Here is a 21174-nt window from a genome sequence, read left to right on the forward strand (position 1 = left end):
CAACAATAGACCTAAATTGATCCCTGGGGTACTCCATGTTTAATATTTCTGAATTTTAAATAAGTAACTTTGTGAATTTTTTTATTTTATTGGGTTATTTTACGACGCTGTATCAACATCTAGGTTATTTAGCGTCTGAATGAAATGAAGGTGATAATGCCGGTGAAATGAGTCCGGGGTCCAGCACCGAAAGTTACCCAGCATTTGCTCGTATTGGGTTGAGGGAAAACCCCGGAAAAAACCTCAACCAGGTAACTTGCCCCGACCGGGATTCGAACCCGGGCCATCTGGTTTCGCGGCCATACGCGCTGACCGTTACTCCACAGATGTGGACTAACTTTGTGAATATTTAGTATATTTATTTCTATTTTTGTTTGTTTGTTTGTTTGTTTGTATTTAATAAGTAAGATGTAAATCAACCTAACGTCCCATCTATTGTTAGGGGGCGGTGGTACTATCATCCACTCCTCCTCTTTATCTTTCTTATATTGGCTGCTTTCGCCAGGTGGACGGCACATTGAAAGGATTGGGTGTGCGCAGTGGAAGACTTTTAGAAATGAATAGTGTGAATTTGTAAAACAAATATAATTAACAATAATAAGTAACAATGTACATAAATGAAAAATGAAATAACAATAAACATGAAATAGATGAGTGAAAATAGGACAAACTAATCTGAAATGATATCCTCAGGATATGTAAATCATGTAAGTATCACAAGGCTGAGGCCAACACGCTTATAAGTGATTAAACCTTCTAATATGGCCGTCTCTCGACCATCAGTGACTAACCTATTAAGCATATGTTCATGAACCACTCTCTAAATATATATAAATATATATATATATATATATATATATATATATATATATATATATTAACTATCTGAGTATGAATCTGAACACAACACCCAGCCAGCACATTAACTTAATACATGATCTATTCGACCATAGATACCACTCAGTCTGACTAACCAAACTAAAAATACATGTACACTCAATAAGAGACAAACTCTACCCAGCATAAGGCATTACATGACAGATCACTATACATTACCCATTGCACATATTGCTCACATAAACTGTGCAAATAGCACTAACACAAATCTCTGCACTTTACAAAATGAACACCCAACGGAGAGAGAGAGAGGGATGGAGACAGATGCACGTAATAAGTAACGGACGATAATTCCAATCTCAATGATCATTTAAATAGCAACTAAACTCGACGCACATGATAAGAGAATAGCGGCGAAGGAAAGCAACAATCAAAATGGAGCAGGGAAAACACTAAAACCATATGTGAGACCGTAATCGCTGCCTTATCACTCTAACCATCTCGGAACATGAACTCACATTTCAAATCATATCTCCTTACATAATTCCCAATACAATTTACCTCAAACACATATATCTCACAAATATGTTACTAGATGCAAATACTAAAACTTGCCCCCAAGACGTATCACTAGCAAGTGATATTTCAAACTACGATCCACTAAAATCCCAAACACACACGACGCAATTTAACTACTCCACTGATCTATCTCCAGCATGTACAAAGCCCGAGTCACGTTGTCTATATCTGCCGCGTACCAAAATGCTAAGTCTTGTTAAATGTTTCTGCCGCGTACGAGAGCTTGAATCTGAGCCAAGTGTTTCCGAATATCTCCCGCGTACGAGAGCATAAATCTTGTTAAGTGTATCTGCCGCGTACCGGAACCCAAGTGACGTTCCGTGTATCTCCGTTAAAACAGGTAAACTCTCTCCCCCTCTATCCTCGTGAGACGTACTGACCCGGCCAATAGGATTATTTGGAAAGAACAAATGAAGGGATTGATAGCACTATCTATACTGTGACGTCTGAGAGTGCTCTGACAGATGAAGTGACGTACTAGGTGAACGGCCGTGGTAGTAGGCACGGCTCACTATAATGCCATAAAACTTCAATTATTTTTACCAATATATTGTAATCTACACAACATTTTAGCCAAGTCACAAATATCCCTCCGATATGTACTGTAATTTAGTACTTCATCCACCAGTCTATAAGCAGCATTATCTGTCGTTTTTTGTTTTCTAAATCCAAACTGTTCCAAAACTAATATATTGTTGGATTCGAGATAATGATATAATTTATTATACATAACTTTCTCTGACACTTTTGAATATAAATTTTGGTAATTCAATTATTTAAGTTATTTATTGAAATTTCTCGACACTTGGTCTTAAAAACGTACTGTCTCCATGGTAGGTAGAACCATTGAAGGTAGAACCAACTGAACGGTATTGTGATCGAATTATTATTTTTATCTTTCTATAAAGATGTAGAAGTTTATTTGACATTAATAAACATTGTAGGAGTGAAAATAAAGGGAACGCTCCACTTACTAGTGGTGGGGATGTGAAAAAACGGAAATGTCATACATATCACGACAGTTATTTGGACTTTGGCTTTACATTGACATATGTCAATGATGAAGAGCGACCATAGTATGTAAGCCTACTGTGTACGAAAGTTCTGATACCAGAGTGCATACTTCCAAGTAAGTTGGAGTGCCATTCATCGAAACATGGTTGGTACACCTCACAACTATTTTATCAAAAAATTAAAGGAATCAAAATAGGCTTACTTTTTCTTAGCAGGTGTCCATACAAAGCTATTTTTTTCTAACATCATACAAGATTGCATATAATGTCGAGAAGTGTAAAACCATTGTGGAACAACTAATTCTACTGGCTGCTATAGATATGTTGAACATTATGATCGGTGAGTCTGCGAGAAACTGCTTTCAAAGATGTCTTTCTATAACAATATTATCAGTCGCAGAATTCAGCATAATGACAAAGTAGACTAATTGAAAAGCAGAAGTGAAGGAATTTGGGTTGAAGCTGGATGAGACCACAGACAATAATATGGATGTAAATTTTACTAGCTTTGTACAGTTAGTACAGATGGAAATTACATTGTAGAAACTTTCCCTTAACTATTTCGAGATCCTGGACCGACGCTGGTATTATATCCGGCTGTTGTGGAATATTTCTAGTGCTTATTCGAAGAAAAGCTCTGGATGCACAGCGGAGAGATTGGATCATTCACAGTAATCGCTATGTCCTCCACTGAATCTGGCCTTAGAATGTGTAGTGAATGTGGTATACTTTATAAAAACTCAGCCAGTGAAAGCAAGGGTGTTAAAAAAATTGTGTGAGGCTAAGGGAGCTCAATACACGTCTTTGTTTTAAACTGCAATTTCACGATGGCTCTTTCTTTCCATACATTTGAATTACGACAGAAAATGAGGGCTTTTCTTGCAGAGAAAAGTATGATATGCAAAACACTTCGTGGAAATAGATTTTAGTAAAACTAGTAAATTTTTGTGATATCTTTGAGACATTGAATGCTTTAAATCTTTTTCTGAAAGATGGCAACATGCACATTTTAAAGGTCGAAAAGATTTCAATTTTCAGAAACCAAAAATTGTAACTATGGAGAAGAAATATGAATGAATATGGCGGCAATAATTACATCCCCTCGCTGCAGCAGTTTGTGATCTCCAAAGATGTTGATTTCTCTAGCAACATAAAATCTGTTTTTTGAAGAGCACATACATTAGGTTGTTTGAAAAATACTTTCAAAAAGATAAGGTCGTCAGGTTCGTATGAATTCAAGATCGTTCAGGGCCAAACCTTCTGTAGAAGCAGAATATCTTATTGAGCTGTCTTGAGACAATACATTGAAGGGAAAATTTAGTTTAGCAGCAGAGTTTTGGATATCAGTAAAATATGAATGTCCGCTGCTAAGTGATCCCATCTGCGATGCCATATTTATACGCAGCTGAGTTTTCGGTGGTTTCTCTGATAAAAAAAATATTGTACAAAAATCAATGTGGAACAAAAAATTAGGGTAGCTGTGTCTAGTTTGATTCCAAGATTTGAGAAGAGGTAAACTGTATGCAATCAGTATTTATTCAGTTATATAATTGTCTAAAATATGTACTTAAATTTTTACATAAATTGTTTGTGAATTTTAAAGAAGTCTTTAATTTATCTTTCTTAACCAACCTAGTTCACCAACTGTGCACTGCAACTGTTATTAGGCCCATGTTCTAACTTGGGCTCTAAGGAAAAATCCTGATATACTAAGGACATTGTGAACCAGAAAAAACTGAAATGGCACTCTTATTGTAATACAATTTGCTTAGCTTGCCTTAGTGCTTATTTAAATAGTAAACAATTTCAATATTCATTTAAATATTGGCCAGGGGGGGAAGACCATAATGAATGTTTGTGGGAAGGCCAGCAATTCCATGGGCAGCAGTACACAACTGGAGAACAAATAACTATTTAAAACATTCTCCAGGTGTACAAGACACATACTTACTTACTTACAAATGGCTTTTAAGGAACCCGAAGGTTCATTGCCGCCCTCACATAAGCCCGCCAGCGGTCCCTATCCTGTGCAAGATTAATCCAGTTTCTATCATCATATCCCACCTCCCTCAAATCCATTTAATATTATCCTCCCATCTACGTCTCGGCCTCCCCAAAGGTCTTTTTCCCTCCGGTCTCCCAACTAACACTCTATATGCATTTCTTGATTCGCCCATACGTGCTACATGCCCTGCCCATCTCAAACGTCTGGATTTAATGTTCCTAATTATGTCAGGTGAAGAATACAATGCGTGCAGTTCTGCGTTGTGTAACTTTCTCCATTCTCCTGTAACTTCATCCCTCTTAGCCCCAAATATTTTCCTAAGCACCTTATTCTCAAACACCCTTAACCTATGTTCCTCTCTCAGAGTGAGAGTCCAAGTTTCACAAACATACAGAACAACCGGTAATATAACTGTTTTATAAATTCTAACACATAAGACACATAACTATTTAAAATATTCTCCAGATCTATACAGTTATAGGACACATAAGAACTCTTACTCTTGAATAAAATTACTTATTCATAGCTAACTTAGCTACAAAAATTAACATGCCCTATTTTCTTTATTGTCCTGAAAATAAAAAAGAAAAAGACAAGAAAATATTACTGAAATTAAAGTACAATAAATCTACATTAGTTCTCATAATTTTATGCTGACAGTAGCTCCAAATTCGTCATTCTGAGGTTCTGTCTAAGGTCTATCCAAACCAAGAGGATCCAAACACATGAAAGTGTGGAAAATAAACATCTACAATTATTCATGTTAGAGCGTTGACATTGAAATTCATAATGCTCTCTTCACGCAGAAGCCAGCTAAAGTACCAGGCAAAGGTGTGCAGTGCTCCAACTCGTAAAATTTAAAAGTGAAAGTATAAGATAGCCAGAAGATCCCTATTGGGCAGTGGCCTCCTACTCAAGGTAGGTGGCTCCGTTGATCTCTCATGGTGAACTAAATCATGGAAGATGTCTAGTGTTTTTCCCTAACTTAATTGGCTATAAATTTAATTAATTAGATCATTCATTTACAGTTCTCTGCCCAAGGGCAGGTATTTCACTGCAAATCCAGCATTCTCCAATCTATGCTAACTGTGAAGCATCGCAGAAGTCTGTTACCATGATAAACTGTTGATAAACTGCGAGTTCTAACCCAGCCGAGGGCCAAGGATTTTTGTTAGGCAACAAAATTTGACCAAGTTATTGTTTACCTAATTTTTTTAGGGTTTATTGCTTTATTTTATGATACTGATTGTGATTACTGCATTCGGTTTTCCCTAATGTCAATATTTTAATTACAATAATGTATGGGTATGTTTGCTAACATCACTCCCATGGACGACATTTTTTACTGTCTATGATATTAATCCCACTACATATTCAGTGCATTCATTTTAAATAACAAAATATATATGTATAAGAGAATAAATTAGTTATGTCTATGTATATAAACACTCATATGTAGGACTTCTATATGTTGTAAAAGTTGGATGTATTTATATTCATTTTCATTTTTGTATTTGTATTTTATGTATTGTTAATATATATTAACACATGAAAGATATGGTACTGGCCTAAATCCTTGTATAAATTAGCTGATTTATAAAAGTTTCGAATATAGCGTATTATTTATAAAATGTTGTCACTTTTTATTGTGAGACAAGTCACACAATGTTATGCAGATGTTTATGCAAATAGGAACATTTTGGGAACATTTTTATTGTAAAAATCATTATGACAACAATGTATTCTTTGATGACATTTCCTTGCAGCACATTAGAACAAGCAATTCTTTTATTTTTCACATGTACCGATATGACTTAATAAATTAGAGTTATAGTTCGACAACTTCAAGTGAAATCCCGTAAAACACGCCAACTTCTGGAATCTCTCTCTTTCTTTCTTCTCTCTCCTTCGCTCATCATTCAGTCACCAATCACCACGTAAATATCTGAGAGGGTGTGTGTGGGCATCGCGACCAATAGAAGAACACTCTCCAGTATTACCACAATAACGGATTCTTCATTTTTGCCTCAACTGTCGGCTAGGAAGGTTCCATTATGCTAGCATTGCAGGCAACTAGTCAACCTTTTAATGCTTTTGTTAGCAGGTTTGACAAACTGCGAGTGGCCCTGCAAGTATAGTGCATAGTGCTCTCTCCCTTCCCCCCCGTGCTTTCTCACTTGCTCCTCCCCAAGACAGCCAGAGCTCACGTAGTAACTCGGTCAGGGTTTCAGTTCGATTTGTCAATCTATAATAATAAATCTAAAAATTCTTAAAAACAACTAAAATTAATAAGCTAAGTTGATATAATTAGTGACATAGTTAGCCATAACCTATAATACGCTCTATAGTAGTTTGAATAAAAACTAAAATAATGTATAAAACTGAATATTCAATATGTGAGCCACTGGCATAGCTGAGTTAGTTTGCACATTTGCCTGCTGATCCAAAGCTGTGAATTCAATTCCAACTTGGACTGATTATCTGGTTGTTTTTTATTAGGTTTTCTCCATCCATAAAACGAATGTGAATGTCAAATAATCAATGACGAATCCTCAGATTCATCTTATCAGTAATACCATAGACACTAAATAACCTAGTATTTGATATAACGTCAATAACCAAATAAAAAAATTGAACACCACCTTTATTAAAAATGTATGTGAGAACCACTTTTCCATTTATGTACATTTGGCTCCGAACAGCCCTTAGAAGATACTCCCCCCCCCCCCCCACCAATAAAGTGAATCTCCTGATGAAAGCGTTTACTGTGTTCCTCACTTACATCACCTAAATACTGTCTAAAGAAGTCAATATGAGAAAAAAAATAATGCATTTTGACTGACATTCTACATCAAGCACAGTATATACTCTATATATTGTAACTGTGTATCAAATTCTCAATCAGATTCTTGCAAATCTCACTTCGTTTCTTTCCTAAAAACCACTGCAGTAGCATTCTAGAAGCTTCCCCTGCATTACGTTCATAAAGAGTCATTGCACATATAAGTACTTTAGAATGTAGCATCAACTCGCATCTGAGGTTTGGTAAAAAAAATACCTCCTTTTATTTATTTATTTATTTATTTTTATTTATTTATTTATTTATTTTTTTTTTTTGCTTCAGAGAACTTGGAGAATATTTATTTGATAACGTGCAGAACTTCAGAGTTACTATCCAAACTTTTGGTCATCTGTTTAACGAGTCCAAGTTTTATAAGTAGTAGAGGTAACAAAATCTTCTCTGGACACAAGGGGTTCATGAATGAACGTGAAACCAATTCTTTCCTAGTGTAATGCTGATCGTCTGCCCTGCTATCCTACAGTCAGAGGAAGTACGAAGACTTAATGTGCCACCTTGAAGCCCCAGAAGAAATTCCAATATCTTAAAAATTTAAATTGTTTTAATTAACGATGCTCGCAACTACCAAGGTTATATCAGCGTCTCCAGTGTGCTGGAATTTTGTTCCACGGGAGTTCTTTTACATGCCAATAAATATACTGACATGAGCCTGTTGCATTTAAGCACACTTAAATGTCATCGACTTGCATCGAGATCAAACCCTCAACCTCAGGCACAGAAGGCCAGCACTATATCGACTGCGCCACCCAGGCCGACTCCTAATATCTTAAAAGTTCTATAAATGTTCCACTTATAGCATCACTATTTATGTTATTCCAAGAGCTACTTGACATTTTCATAACTCTCTTTGAGATGAGTTACTGCAATGGAAGGAAACTTGTTCCCATTGTACAGTAGGACAGCTTGAGCTATGTATAAAAGAACCCATTGGTCTGGTTCATGAGATATCCATATGGCAGCAAAGAGACTACTCACATCGCAACAATAACATAAGTTTCGTTCATTGGTAAAAGCAAGAAAAATCATTATGCCTTCCCCTATATTTTGTTATTTTGCAGGATTTATCAAGCAATTTATATTCCTGAAGACGGGATGTCAGAAGTTCAGCCTTTGATTTGGTTAGTTGCAACTCCCTTGTAAGGTCATCCAATTTCTTTTGATCAAAGAAATGTGGTTCTTTTGAAATACTCTCATCACTAATGTTGAAATCAATGTTGTCATTCGATTTTATTACTTCCTCTCGAGATATAGCAAATTTTGGTGGTGAGAGAATTGGCAGCTCCTGACTGTGTGGTACTGGTCCTGAAGCAATGGGAAATGGTAGGTATACTAGGATATAGAATTTTTTTCTATTCTTGGTACTTTCATAATATGTAATGTTCACCATCCAAAAGTAATAGGTTGCCGTGATGATTTGTAGACTCTCTCAATATTCGGGAAATTGCATTTGGTATATATATATACTTTCTTGTTCCAACTAGCCAACTCTCTAAGTAAGTAGACCAATAGCTACCACAAGACAAGAAGAGCCTTTGAAAAATTTGGTCTCCAATTGATGCTACAAAATAAGCTTGGTGAAAATCACAGAACTTTGTCGGAAATACAATTTTATGTTTACTCGTTCAGATTCGATATAATGTCCACAAACATAATAAAATATGTCTGCTAATAAATTATAACCTCTGGATATTGACATTTTCCATTTAAAAGACAACAAACAAAAGTACTTAAAACAGAACTTGAGCTAAATTCACAAACAAGAGAAAGACATTTTGTGAAAATCGGGGGAGTGTGGCTCCCTCAGATAGATGGCACCTTGGTGAGTCGTGAAATCAACAGTGGGGGTGTCTCTCTGGTTAAAAATGCAGCAGATTCGTCCACGTGAATAGTGAACAGATGCCAATGATCTGAGGAAGCCGCAGAGGAATATCATACGGAGGCAGAGGGGGTGTTCCTATTCATGCAGACTCTATCAGACCTGGATGCTGTGGCTGAATCGATAAGATGGCACCACAGAGTGAATCACGTGTTTGATGAGCGATCATAAGAACTTAAAAAAAAATCATCCCAGTAAAAAGGAGGTTACACAATAAGCCTTAAGGCTGCAGTGCTTGCCTACGGGCCTTCCTCTGAAGGAGAGAGAAAGAAACATAATTTTTATTACCTACTGATTGGTAAATAGATGGACAGATAGATAAAAGGGCGAAATGCTGGTCAAGTGAGTGACTGGAGGACTGAGTGATTAGGGAGATGTACAGATGAATAAATGTGTCGAAGTGTGGATACACTTGCACACCATTGTATTCTAGAAGAATAAATCTATGATTTTGTAACAAATTTTACTTCTGATCACAACAATATAATTTTCTGTAAAAAAAATAATGTAATATATCTCTTTTGGTAAAGGACATAATTCGAAGAATAAAATGTTACAAGTCCAGGTTTTTAATGAATTCACTTTCAATTTAATGTGGTTATGGGGTTTACTGTGCTTAGCACATGGAGAAAAATGGCGGACAAAACTTACTGGAGTAGTCCATCAGAGTCATGGTTCTTTGCATGCTGTAAATTTATACACTGGGCTTGCCAGCATTAATTTTTCACTCAAATATGTTAAGGAATATACTGCTCCTTAAAATTAATTACTCTTAGTCAGTCATGAACCGCGGATTCAAAGGCTGGCATGGTAATCACTAGACAATAATAGTTACAGAACTTGCCAATATGTCAATCGAAAGACTTCAATGTAGGGCTATGAATATGTTTGTGCTTTCTAAGAGTCTGAGATAGTGAAAAGCACTTGCTACAAACGTCACATTTGAATGGTTTTTCACCCTTATGAGAGCGTCTATGATCCATGACAGAATTTCTTGTTGTGAAAGCCTTCTCACAAATGTCACATTTGAAAAGTTTCTCACCTGTATGTGTTTGCAAGTGTCTTTTCAGTATTCTTATATTTAACAAACCTTTGCCACAGATTTTGCACTTGTATGCCTTCTCCCCTGTATGAATGGTCAAATGAGATTTGAAAATATCTGAAGTCGAAAACCTCTTATCACAAGTATTACATTTAAAAGGTCCTTCGTTCGCGTGAGTGCGTACATGTGCTGAAAGATTTTTTTGAAAATGAGAAACACTTGCCACATTCTTCACACTTGAATGGTTTTTCTCCCGTATGTGTATGCTTGTGCTCATCTATGTATTCTATTGTTGTAAAACACTTTTCACAAACGTCGCATTTGAAAGGTTTCTCGCCAGTGTGCGTGCGCGTATGTTTTTTCAGTGTGTCTAAATTAACTAATTCTTTGCCACAAATATCACATTTACATTTACATTTCTCAACAACATGCGTACTTAAGTGGCTTTCCAGATCGTTTGAACTTGATAAAGTCTTAGAACAAATACTACATTTGAATGTCCTCTCCTCTTTATGTATGCGTACATGTGATACAAGATTCTTTTCAAACGTAAAACTCTTGTCACAAACATCGCATTTGAATGGTTTCTCACCTTTGTGAGTGTATATATGATTCATAACAGAATATTTTGTTGCGAGAGCTTTCCCACAAATATCGCATATGAAAGGTTTCTCACCAGAGTGCATGTTTAAGTGCCTTGTCAATGATTCTGAACTTGCCAAGTCTTTGCTACACAAGTCGCATTTATAATGCTTTTTATCTGAATATATTTCTAACTGCGATTTTTTTTGTGATTATGTGTCATCGGTATGTAGACGTAAATGTCTGTTTCGAGAACTAGACTGTGCAAAAGTCTTTTCACAAATGTCGCATTTAAAAGGTTTCTCACCCGTGTGAATTCTGAAATGAATTCGGAGTGAATTTGGATATGCGAAACCTCTGGCACAAATGCTGCACTTGAAAGGTTTTACGCCTGTACAAGTTTCCAAATACGTTTTGGAACTGTCCGACGACGTTAAATCTTTGCTGGAAATATTACGTTTGAATGACTTCCTTCTTTCTCCTTGAATACAGATCTCAGGCTTTTGCTGGGTGGCTGTTGGCTCTTGCATCTCCAGGCCTTGTGACATTTCTTTATTTGACATTTCATTTTCCAGATTTCCAACACTAGGACAAAATGGTTATTTAATTTTACTTCAAATATCTAAGGTGGTAAAATTTTGTGTCATCACATGAAATCACGCTTATATCAATCTCGTTTCTATAAAGAAGGCATTTTGAATATATTAAAAATGTATGCCCCTCAGTCAGCATTGACTGAGAGGAAAGACTGGAAGTGAACATTTGCACAATACACTCACCTCTGAGTCAAGAAATCACTATTCCCTGTAGTTACTTCCAGGTTCAGCTCCTCTTTTATTGTGTCAACGGTCCACGATTCTTCCTGATAAAGGAAAATCAATATGTCAGAGAGGTGTCATATACTGAAGTTTGAAAAAGTTAAGAGAATAAGAACATCTACTTTTCAAATGCCCTATAAAGGACAAAGTAGTTCAAATTCGATATCATAACATGCCATGTGTAATAGAAAAAAGTAATTCTGATATTTGAAAGTAGAAAAGAAGAGCACCAGAATCGTCAATGACCAATAATGACAGTACAATAATTCTTATGAATCATGCACAATGTGCTTATAAGTTTCAGAGTTATAGTAATTCTTTGCAGTAGTCCTACTAATAGATTTTCGCCCTCTCTGTAACTAGTGAGTGTATGATACCTATTACAATCTATTTTTCAGTATATGAATTCCTTATTAGCACAATTTTGAAACAAAAGCTAAGTATTGCTTGTCTACTTGTTATACATCTCACCCAATAATGAATATATGAGAACCAAGAACTCTACTGCGATAATGGTCAGACTTAGGAAATGGATCTAATACAACAGTTGTAGTATCTACAGAAGTCATTGTAAGTCCAACAAAAAGGCAATGTAACGAATTTGTGACATCGCAATAAACACACAAGCAATTTTATGTTATATTTAAGAATTAACAAATTAGGTTCATACACAACAGGAATTTCACTTCCTAATTTAACTGCAGATTATTTTTTTTTTTTTATATAATTTCTATTCCTAAAGGATAAGTAAACTTAGAACAGGAAAGAATACCACGCATATTTACGACATGAAACTCAAAATTCGACCGCAATGATTTAACAAACTAAAGGATAGCCACAGTTCGAAGTAAAAAGTGACCTAATAAAGAGCTAAAACATGATGCAGCCTATTTCTTACTGTGTTTATATGGACAACAATCTGAAAGAACTGGAACCTTCAGTATATCTAGGAAATAGGACACCAGATGGCCACTGCTCAAAAAGAGGACATTGAGACCTGTAATGTAATGTAGGACTTTGCACCAAATTTTAGGACACTTTATCCAGCAACAAAATTTTACCTTGAACACTAATTAATTTGAAAAACATTAATTTTCTTATGATGAATAGGCAACTTCCTGCTGATGTAATGTTTGCCAATAAATGAGTTTTATTCATCACATAGGTCCCGCGCTGTGGCGTCGCGGTCTAAGCCATCCTGCCTAGGACTCGCGTTACGGAATGCACGCTGGTTCAAGTCCTCATTGGGAAGAAATTTTCTCATGCCTCAAACATTGAGTGTGACATCCACAGAATGTGCAGCCAGAACTTCATTTTTGATTTGGCCTTTGTTCTTGCTCAGGTAACTTTTCTCGCCATTTCAGGATTGGAATAAATAACAATGAACTTTAGTGTACAATCCATTGATAGTATGAAGAATGACGCTGCACATTATGGAAAGCTAGTGTCTATCACCTTTACTGCTTGCACCTTTTGAACAGATTTTGTTGTTGCAAAAGATTCAATGATATCCAATGAATCACAATCTCTGAGACTCTACTTATGGTTTTGTGAATTCAGATGAACCTCTAGACCTTTAACATCTCTATAAAATGATAACCAACTCTAGTTAGCTAGAAATAACGCAAACATGAAAACTCTAACCCATAAACTTATGAAACTTATACAGTAGATAATAAATTGCGTGCCTTTATTAGTTATGGACACCATACATCCATGATGAACATACAGGACATTGTTTCATTTTAATTTCAATGTTGTTCATAAGTTTTGTACTTTCCTTGCAATTTATCATTACATTTACACAACCTTTCAGGCATGTTATTGTCCCACAAATTAAACAAATGTTTATGTAGTTAATTTACTTAAATAAATAAAAATACAGTAAAACCTCGCTATCCCATGTAATACGCCTATTTTGTTCGGTCCCTGTACATTTCATATATAATGCCTTTATAAAATACCCTGTATGTTGCGCTCTAGTCCCGCATAATACGCTGTTTTAGTGGAATATATTTTAGATGCATTTTACAGATATAAAACATTTTGGCTATTGAACTCACTGGTGCCATTAACCTGAAAAGTGTTCTACCCTTTACCTGCGCATTAAAACCTGTACAATAACCCATCCTCTTGTTACACTCTCTTATTCGACTCTTTACCTGCACGCTTAAAGCCTACATACAATTACAATACCTCATCCTCTTGCTACCCCTCTCTCTCTCAAACATTCCTCACTCGGTCGTAATAAAATTCTGGAAATTCTTGCTGATCAGTTTGTTGTCCTTAGTGTATTGAAGTGTCTGTGAGTGTGATTACAGTGTTAAACAAACAAACGGTTTCTCTGTCAGAAAAATTGGAAATCTTAGAAAGTACGATGAAAACAGTACTCTTAAACAGAAACAAATTCTCTGATTCATTAGGAATCGCATCATTGACATTAAGGACGATAATAAAAAATTGCGACTCAGTCACTGCAGCTGCGACATCGGGAGGATCTAAGTGCAGGAAAGTGAAGTGTGGTAAACATGAGGACTTGGAGAACATTTTGGTCGATTGACTTCATCAGTCTCGAAGTGCAACCATACCCATAAGTGGCCCTATCATTCAAGAGAAGGCGTGCAAAATTGCATGCAAATTAAACTTCGACTTTTCTGCTTCCAATGGTTGGCTTGACAATTTAAACAACGACATGGAATTGTTTACCACTCGATTTCCGGCGAGTCAGGAACTGTCGGTGAAAGTGACGTTAGTGAATGGGCAAGCAGAGTCTGCCTAATCTGATTTCAAGATACGAACCGTGATATTTTTAATGCAGACGAATGTGATTTATTCTTTAAGCTCATGCTCGACAAATCATACGTTTTCAAAGGAGAAAAGAGTCAAGGGGGAAAATTAAGTAAGAAGAGGGTAACAGTGCTCGTTGATAGATCTGAAAATCTGGCACTGGTCGTGGTGGAAAAATGAGCAAATCCGCAATGTTTCAAACGTGTAAAGAACCTGCCATGTGTTTATAAGAACCAGCCACGTGCATGGATGACCAGCAATTTGTTTGTTACGTGGTTAAAGAATTTGAACAACAAAATGGTGAGTACATTTTTTTTTTAATTCATAGGGTTCCGATAATTCGTTGCCTGAAAGTAGTCCCCCATCTTAACGTAACTGATGATGAAGTTGACAATGAGGACTGGGTCGCTGTGCGCGAAAAACTGGGCGATATTCACTTGGAGGATTTCATATCTGTAGACGATGGTGTTGTGTCCTCTGATATTCTTGATTTAGATGAAATCATAGAAAATCATGCCAAAGGAAGAAGAGGAATCAGTTCAATCTGTTTCAACACGACAGGCGATGGCAGTGATAAGACAATTTATCAGTGCTTGTTCTGATGGTATGTCAGTTACTGTAAATTCATATTTAAATCGTGTTGAAAATGTGATTATCCATTGTAAGGGTTCACGGACACGGCAAACAATAATAAACGGCTTTTTTTCGAAATAATTAAGTGCAGTACATATTGTAAATGTTTTTGACGTACAGTAATTGCATAATGGAGTAATACTGTATTACTTTTTATGAATCATGTATTTCAATAAAGAAAAATGCTAATTATATACTGTATATAAGTCAAAACTAGTATACCTGCCTAATACGCGGTCCAGATTAATACGCGGTTTACACATGGTCTCTTGAACAGCGTCTTACTGGGGTTTTACTGTACACAAAAAATACATTTCCAGGTCTTCCAGGATATAAAACACGAGAACTGATCTTGAAACAACTCTTGCAGTGGCTGAGTGATTGACCTTCAGCCTGTTATGCAGGCAGTCTGGGTTCCAGTCCTGTTAGGCCTGGGATTTTTCATGAAAAATCCATAGTGACACTTGTGGAAGACAAAACCGCAGTTGGGGTTTTTCTTGGGTTCTCCTGTTTTCTCCTAAACATCTACATCATTCCTTCAATGTCTCTCCATTTCATCATCATTCCATAGCATTCCCTGAATGTCAGCATGTGGAGTAGGGTTGGTCTAGGGACAAATGGGTTGCCTGCTCGAAACCTAGGTATGCAGAAAACCTTAGTGTAGTCAGCCAGTGTCAGTTTGTGAATGCGCCTAGCTTGAGAGTGAGCAAAATAGATCTAATAAAATCGCAGTGCTGGGTTGTAGCTCCATAAATTCAATTCATATGCATGTTCAGGAAATGTAGGATCACCATATCAAGAATTGAAAATAAATCAAAATACTTTTATTAAGACATTAAATTTTGCTGATTAACAGATCTAATTATTATTGGGATGAAAGGAAAAATTACAGATCTAAATATACCTTTTAAGTGAAATATCTAATACACAACTTTACAGTATTAAAAAAAAAAAAACAAAGAGAAAATAAGTCTCTTAACAGAAGAAATTGTCGACCTGGTTGGCGAGTTGGTATAGCTCTGGCCTCCTATGCCCAAGGTTGCGGGTTCGATCCCCGGCCAGGTCGATGGCATTCAAGTGTGCTTAAATGCGACAGGCTCATGTCAGAAACAAAATTCTGGCACATCCGGCGACGCTGATATAACCTCTGCAGTTGCGAGCGTCGTTAAATAAAACATAACATTAACAGAAGAAATTACTGCTTGACCATGTTCCTTTCAATCCTATGCGTGAGAATATTCTAAGAACAGCAGTCAGGATTGTAGCAGAAGTGATCATACAGCAAACCATTAAATCAATGCGTCACATGAACAACCATATTCTTCAAACCCTTAAGAAATTTCAAGGCTGGAGTTTTAAATATGAAAATGATATAACAAATCATATACACTGTAGAGCACATGTGGTACAAATCAACACAGAACAGTCGAGATCAGAGTCAGTGTTTCAAAAAATTCTTTAATGGTAAGGTGTTATAAACATTGTGCTTACTTACTTACTGGCTTTTAAGGAACCCGGAGGTTCATTGCCACCCTCACATAAGCCCGCCATTGGTCCCTATCCTGAACAAGATTAATCTACCATCAGTTTCTACAGTTTCTACCATCATATCCCACCTCCCTCAAAACCATTTTAATATTGTGACAGCCGGGAAACGATCTCACGACCGGCAGAAGGAGGGCAAGGTCGGCCGTGGCTTGGCACGGCAAATGAAGTTGCACGCGCATCTGCTTCCTGGGGCATGTGCTGTGGCGTAAGGAGGAGAGGAGAGACGGCAACCGCGGCAGAGAGGGGGGAGTAATGCGCCTGCGACTGAGGGAAGAAATCCAGAGAATTCGAGAGGTGCCATCTTCTGGACATCCGTAGAAATTTCCAACATCGTACTTTCCTGAAACTATGGTTTAGTTATAAATATGACACGCGAGTGAACTTGAGTTAGTTGCAGTCGTTGCTAGTTTTGGACAGCAAGGCAGTCTTGTATAGCAGTGAAGCCAGCTTCGAGACCGGAGTTCGACTTGAGTTGTGTCCGTAACTGTGGGAGCCGGAAGTCCTGAGCTTGAGTGCAGTGGACCGCAGTTGGGGGACCTGAGTTCGAAGTTCAGTGGACTGTCTCTGAAGGTCTGGGGTTCGAGATACTATGAACTCGAGTGACTGAGCTAGAAGAACTAGCCAAGGCAAACGAACTGTGAACTGAGAACTGACAGTTCTGATTTGTAAATAGTGCTTTGTGAACATTAGTTAAGATTAGCACTACATTGTTGTTCTCAATAATCCAAGTAAATTGTCATTGTCGTCTGTGGAGTGCAATAACGAATACTGTGTTACTGTGTGGAGTGGAAATCCCATTGTTGACGGGAGTGTTTACATTCAATTATAGAAAGTGATTATTGTCGTAACAATAAAAGTTACATTCTCGTTTTGTATTAAAGTTACAATATTATCTTTCCATCTACGTCTCGGCCTCCCTAAAGGTCTTTTTCCCTCCGGCCTCCCAACTAACAGTCTATATGCATTTCTGGATTCGCCCATACGTGCTACATGCCCTCCCCATCTCAAACGTCTGGATTTAATGTTCCTAATTATGTCAGGTCAAGAATACAATGTGTGCAGTTCTGTGCTGTGTAACTTTCTCCATTCTTCTGTAACTTCATCCCTCTTAGTCCCAAATATTTTCCTAAGCACCTTATTCTCAAACACCCTTAACCTATGTTCCTCTCTCAAAGTGAGAGTCCATGTTTCACAACCATAAAGAACAACCGGTAATATAACTGTTTTATAAATTCTAACTTTCAGATTTTTTGACAGCAGACTGGATGATAAAAGCTTCTCAACCGAATAATAACAGGCATTTCACATATTTATTCTGTGTTTAATTTCCTCCCGAGTATCAATTATATTTGTTACTGTTGGTCCCAGGTATTTGAATTTTTCCACCTCTTCAAAGGATAAATTTCCAATTTTTATATTTCCATTTCGTACAATATTCTCCTCACGAGACATAATCATATACTTTGTTTTTTCGGGATTTACTTCCAAAACTATCTTTTTTACTTGCTTCAAGTAAAATTCCCGTATTTTCCCTAATCGTTTATGGATTTTCTCCTAACATATTCACGTCATCTCCATAGACAAGCAGCTGATGTAACCCGTTCAATTGCAAACTCTGAACTTTCCTAATGGCAAACTCTAGAGCAAAGTTAAAAAGTTAAGGTGATAGTGCATCTCCTTGCTTTAGCCCACAATGAATTGGAAACATATCTGATAGAAACTGACCTATGAGGACTCTGCTGTACGTTTCACTGAGACACATTTTAATTATTCGAACTAGTTTCTTGAGAATACCAAATTCAATAAGAATATCATATAAAACTTCTCTCTTAACCGAGGCATATGCCTTTTTGAAATCTATAAATAACTGATGCACTGTACCCTTAAACTCACATTTTTCTCCATTATCTGTCGAATACAAAATATGTGATCAACAGTTAATCTATTAGGTACGCCTAAAATCACACTGATGATCCCCAATAATTTCATCTATACATATGGAGTTAATCTTCTCAAAAGAATATTGGGCAAAATTTTGTACGACATCAACAAAAGTGATATTCCTCGATAAACATTGTGCTAAGTCTACAAAATCTCAGTAATAATTAGACATCGGATTTTTAGGCACTAAAAATTGCAGTTTTAGGCGCCTAAAATGAGCTCAAAATTTGTAAAATTAGACTCTATTTTAATGAAAATAGGCATTTTAGGCACATCAAGGTATCATACTTATTTCTTTCACTGAAATTTTTAGTTATACACTAAAATACGCACAAAAAAGTATGTTTAAACATTAAAAAAAGAATACTATATTATATTTATAAACAGAGCTGCACAAATTTAATATATTGAAACTAATGAAATAATGATTATTGATATCAAGATTACTCATTTTATGTTATTGAAATTCAGTTCCATGCTCAGACTTTATTATAATTATCTGCACAGTACATCACCAGAATTTTTTTCTAAATTCTCCACAGTTAACCTTTGCCTTTTGTCACTGAGAATCATTTTGAAAGCAGAAAAACTTCTTTCAACCGAAACTGATGTGAGAGGCGCAAATTTTAAATTAGGTACAATAGAAACATCAATACTTACTGGAACATTTACACTTTGCCCCGATATCACTCTTGATACTTTTTCCAACAATGAAAATCCTACATTCTTATTTAATACGTTGTCCCACTTATTTTTAACTTTTTTCCCAGTTTCGCCCAAAGCAGAATGTATGTTCACTTGAGCTTCCTTTACTATTGCTATTTGGCTACAAAGAGATTGTTTTTCACGTTCTAATTGTTCAATGCTTGCAGGTATGAAAGAAAAGTTTGATGTTATGTAGGCAATATCGTTTTTCACTCGTGAGTCATTCAGACAATCTTTCACTGCTTTCACACATGCTGCACTATCAGTTTCAGGTAATTTATCAATAACTGTGACCACTTCTTTAAAATACTTAGAATAATACACCACTGACTGAATCCAGGTTCCCCATCGTGTAACAATCGGCTGAAGTGGCAGTGGGATATCTGGAAAGTTCTCTCTGAATATTGAAATCCTGGATGGGGCTTTACAAAAACATTTTTTTGTGTTAGAAATAAACGAATTGACAAGAGGAAATTCATTCCGGATTGTTTCAGAAACCCTGTGAAGGCCATGTGCTAGACAGGTTATATGCGTGAGGTTAGGATAAAATGTTGTAAGAAGTGGAGCTGCAGCAACCATGTATGAGGCAGCATCAGTACAAAACAACAGAACTTTAGAACCGTCTATATTACCTGAGTATAAAGACTGTAGGCCTTTATTTACAAAATAAGCAATGGCTTGGCTATTCACTTTCGAAAGTTCCTTAACACATACGAGGTGTGGAATCGAAGGTCCATCAGGACTAAGTTTTCCTACTACCATATTTGCTATATACCTATTCATAGGATCTGAGGTTTCATCCACAGAGACCCATATGTAAGAATCACCTATATCCTCCCGAATGGAAGCTAAAGTTTCATTGTATATTCTGTCTAAGTAATTTTTTCTTAGGGTCGACTCAGATGGGATATTTTGTTTGCAGTATTTTTGTAAAAACTGTCTTAAAACCTGATTTTCAATTGCATTCCAGGGAATGTTAGCAGCAACAAACGCTCTGGTTAAATCAGCATAGAAATTGCTGCCGAGATTGGATGAAGTAGGCTGTGTTAGTAAAGTTTGTTGCAGTTGATTTTTCTGCTGAGCTTTAGCCTTATGAGCCGCTCCTTGCACATGCTGCTTTAGGTGGCACTTCTTTTCTTGCGAAATCTAAAAATGTAAAGTAAACTGAATTAAAATAAAATCCTAATTGTTGTATTGCCGTATTTATATCACAAAGTTAGTGGGTTCGAACAATCAAAATTTTAATGACCTGCAAATACTTTAACTATCGGAATTTAAAAGGTTAAAGTGTAGTGGTCTTAAAAAGAATTATACCTCAGGATAGCTCAGTCAATGTATAAATATTATAGGCCTACTCATTAAAATTAATAGAATTTATATATTTCAACTATTGTTACATACCTGTTTGCTACAAATCTTGCAGAATAGTATTTTTCCATCATAAGTTAATTCTGAATATTCTGTTAGCCATTGCCGGATCAATGTAGATTTTGCACTTATATTTTTTGGCATTATCGCGTTAAACTTCACAGGAAAACGTCCTACCGCTCAAAACTTCTCAACACAAATAAGGTGAGGGAAAGAGCAACTGTTAACGAGCATTCAAATGAACCGTTGTTATTGAGATTCAATTGGACAAAAATACAAAGTTCCACTTATTGTTGCATTTCCTGGTAGTGTTAACACTAGGAGGGCCATTCTTTTAAATATTTTGTAACGGTTTACCCTACTAATTCGCAGTTTTACGACTTTTCATAAATATTTCAAAAACACTCTTTCTCCAAAAATTGTGATTTTATGACACTCTGAAGGGCAGTACAGCTAATCGGTTTCAGACCGAAAACAGTCATTTTTATAGTATAGTATATCTCTGAATCGGTAGCAGCACATGTTGTGATTGTTGCCTGCTTCAAAACTAAGGTTGGTTCTTTGTCGGCATTTATGCCTC

At 36.4% G+C, this 21174-nt stretch overlaps 1 protein-coding gene across 4 annotated transcripts in view; it reads right to left on the reverse strand.

The window, feature by feature from the left end:
• Positions 1-869: 869 nt before the first annotated feature.
• The window catches only part of LOC138705766 (zinc finger protein 354C), an 82249-nt gene continuing 61944 nt past the window's right edge, over positions 870-21174 (reverse strand). For 3 of the 4 annotated variants that reach the window (XM_069834394.1, XM_069834396.1, XM_069834395.1), the window contains 2 exons: positions 11574-11656; positions 870-11379 (listed from right to left, as the gene is read on the reverse strand). In XM_069834394.1, the coding sequence (XP_069690495.1) occupies positions 11007-11379; positions 11574-11656 (456 nt within the window). In that variant the 3' untranslated portion in view covers positions 870-11006. The remainder of the gene's footprint in view (positions 11380-11573; positions 11657-21174) is intronic. The other variant, XM_069834393.1, reaches the window with a different exon arrangement.

This window comes from Periplaneta americana, chromosome 9 (genome assembly GCF_040183065.1).
Source record: "Periplaneta americana isolate PAMFEO1 chromosome 9, P.americana_PAMFEO1_priV1, whole genome shotgun sequence".
NCBI classification, from domain to species: domain Eukaryota; kingdom Metazoa; phylum Arthropoda; class Insecta; order Blattodea; family Blattidae; genus Periplaneta; species Periplaneta americana.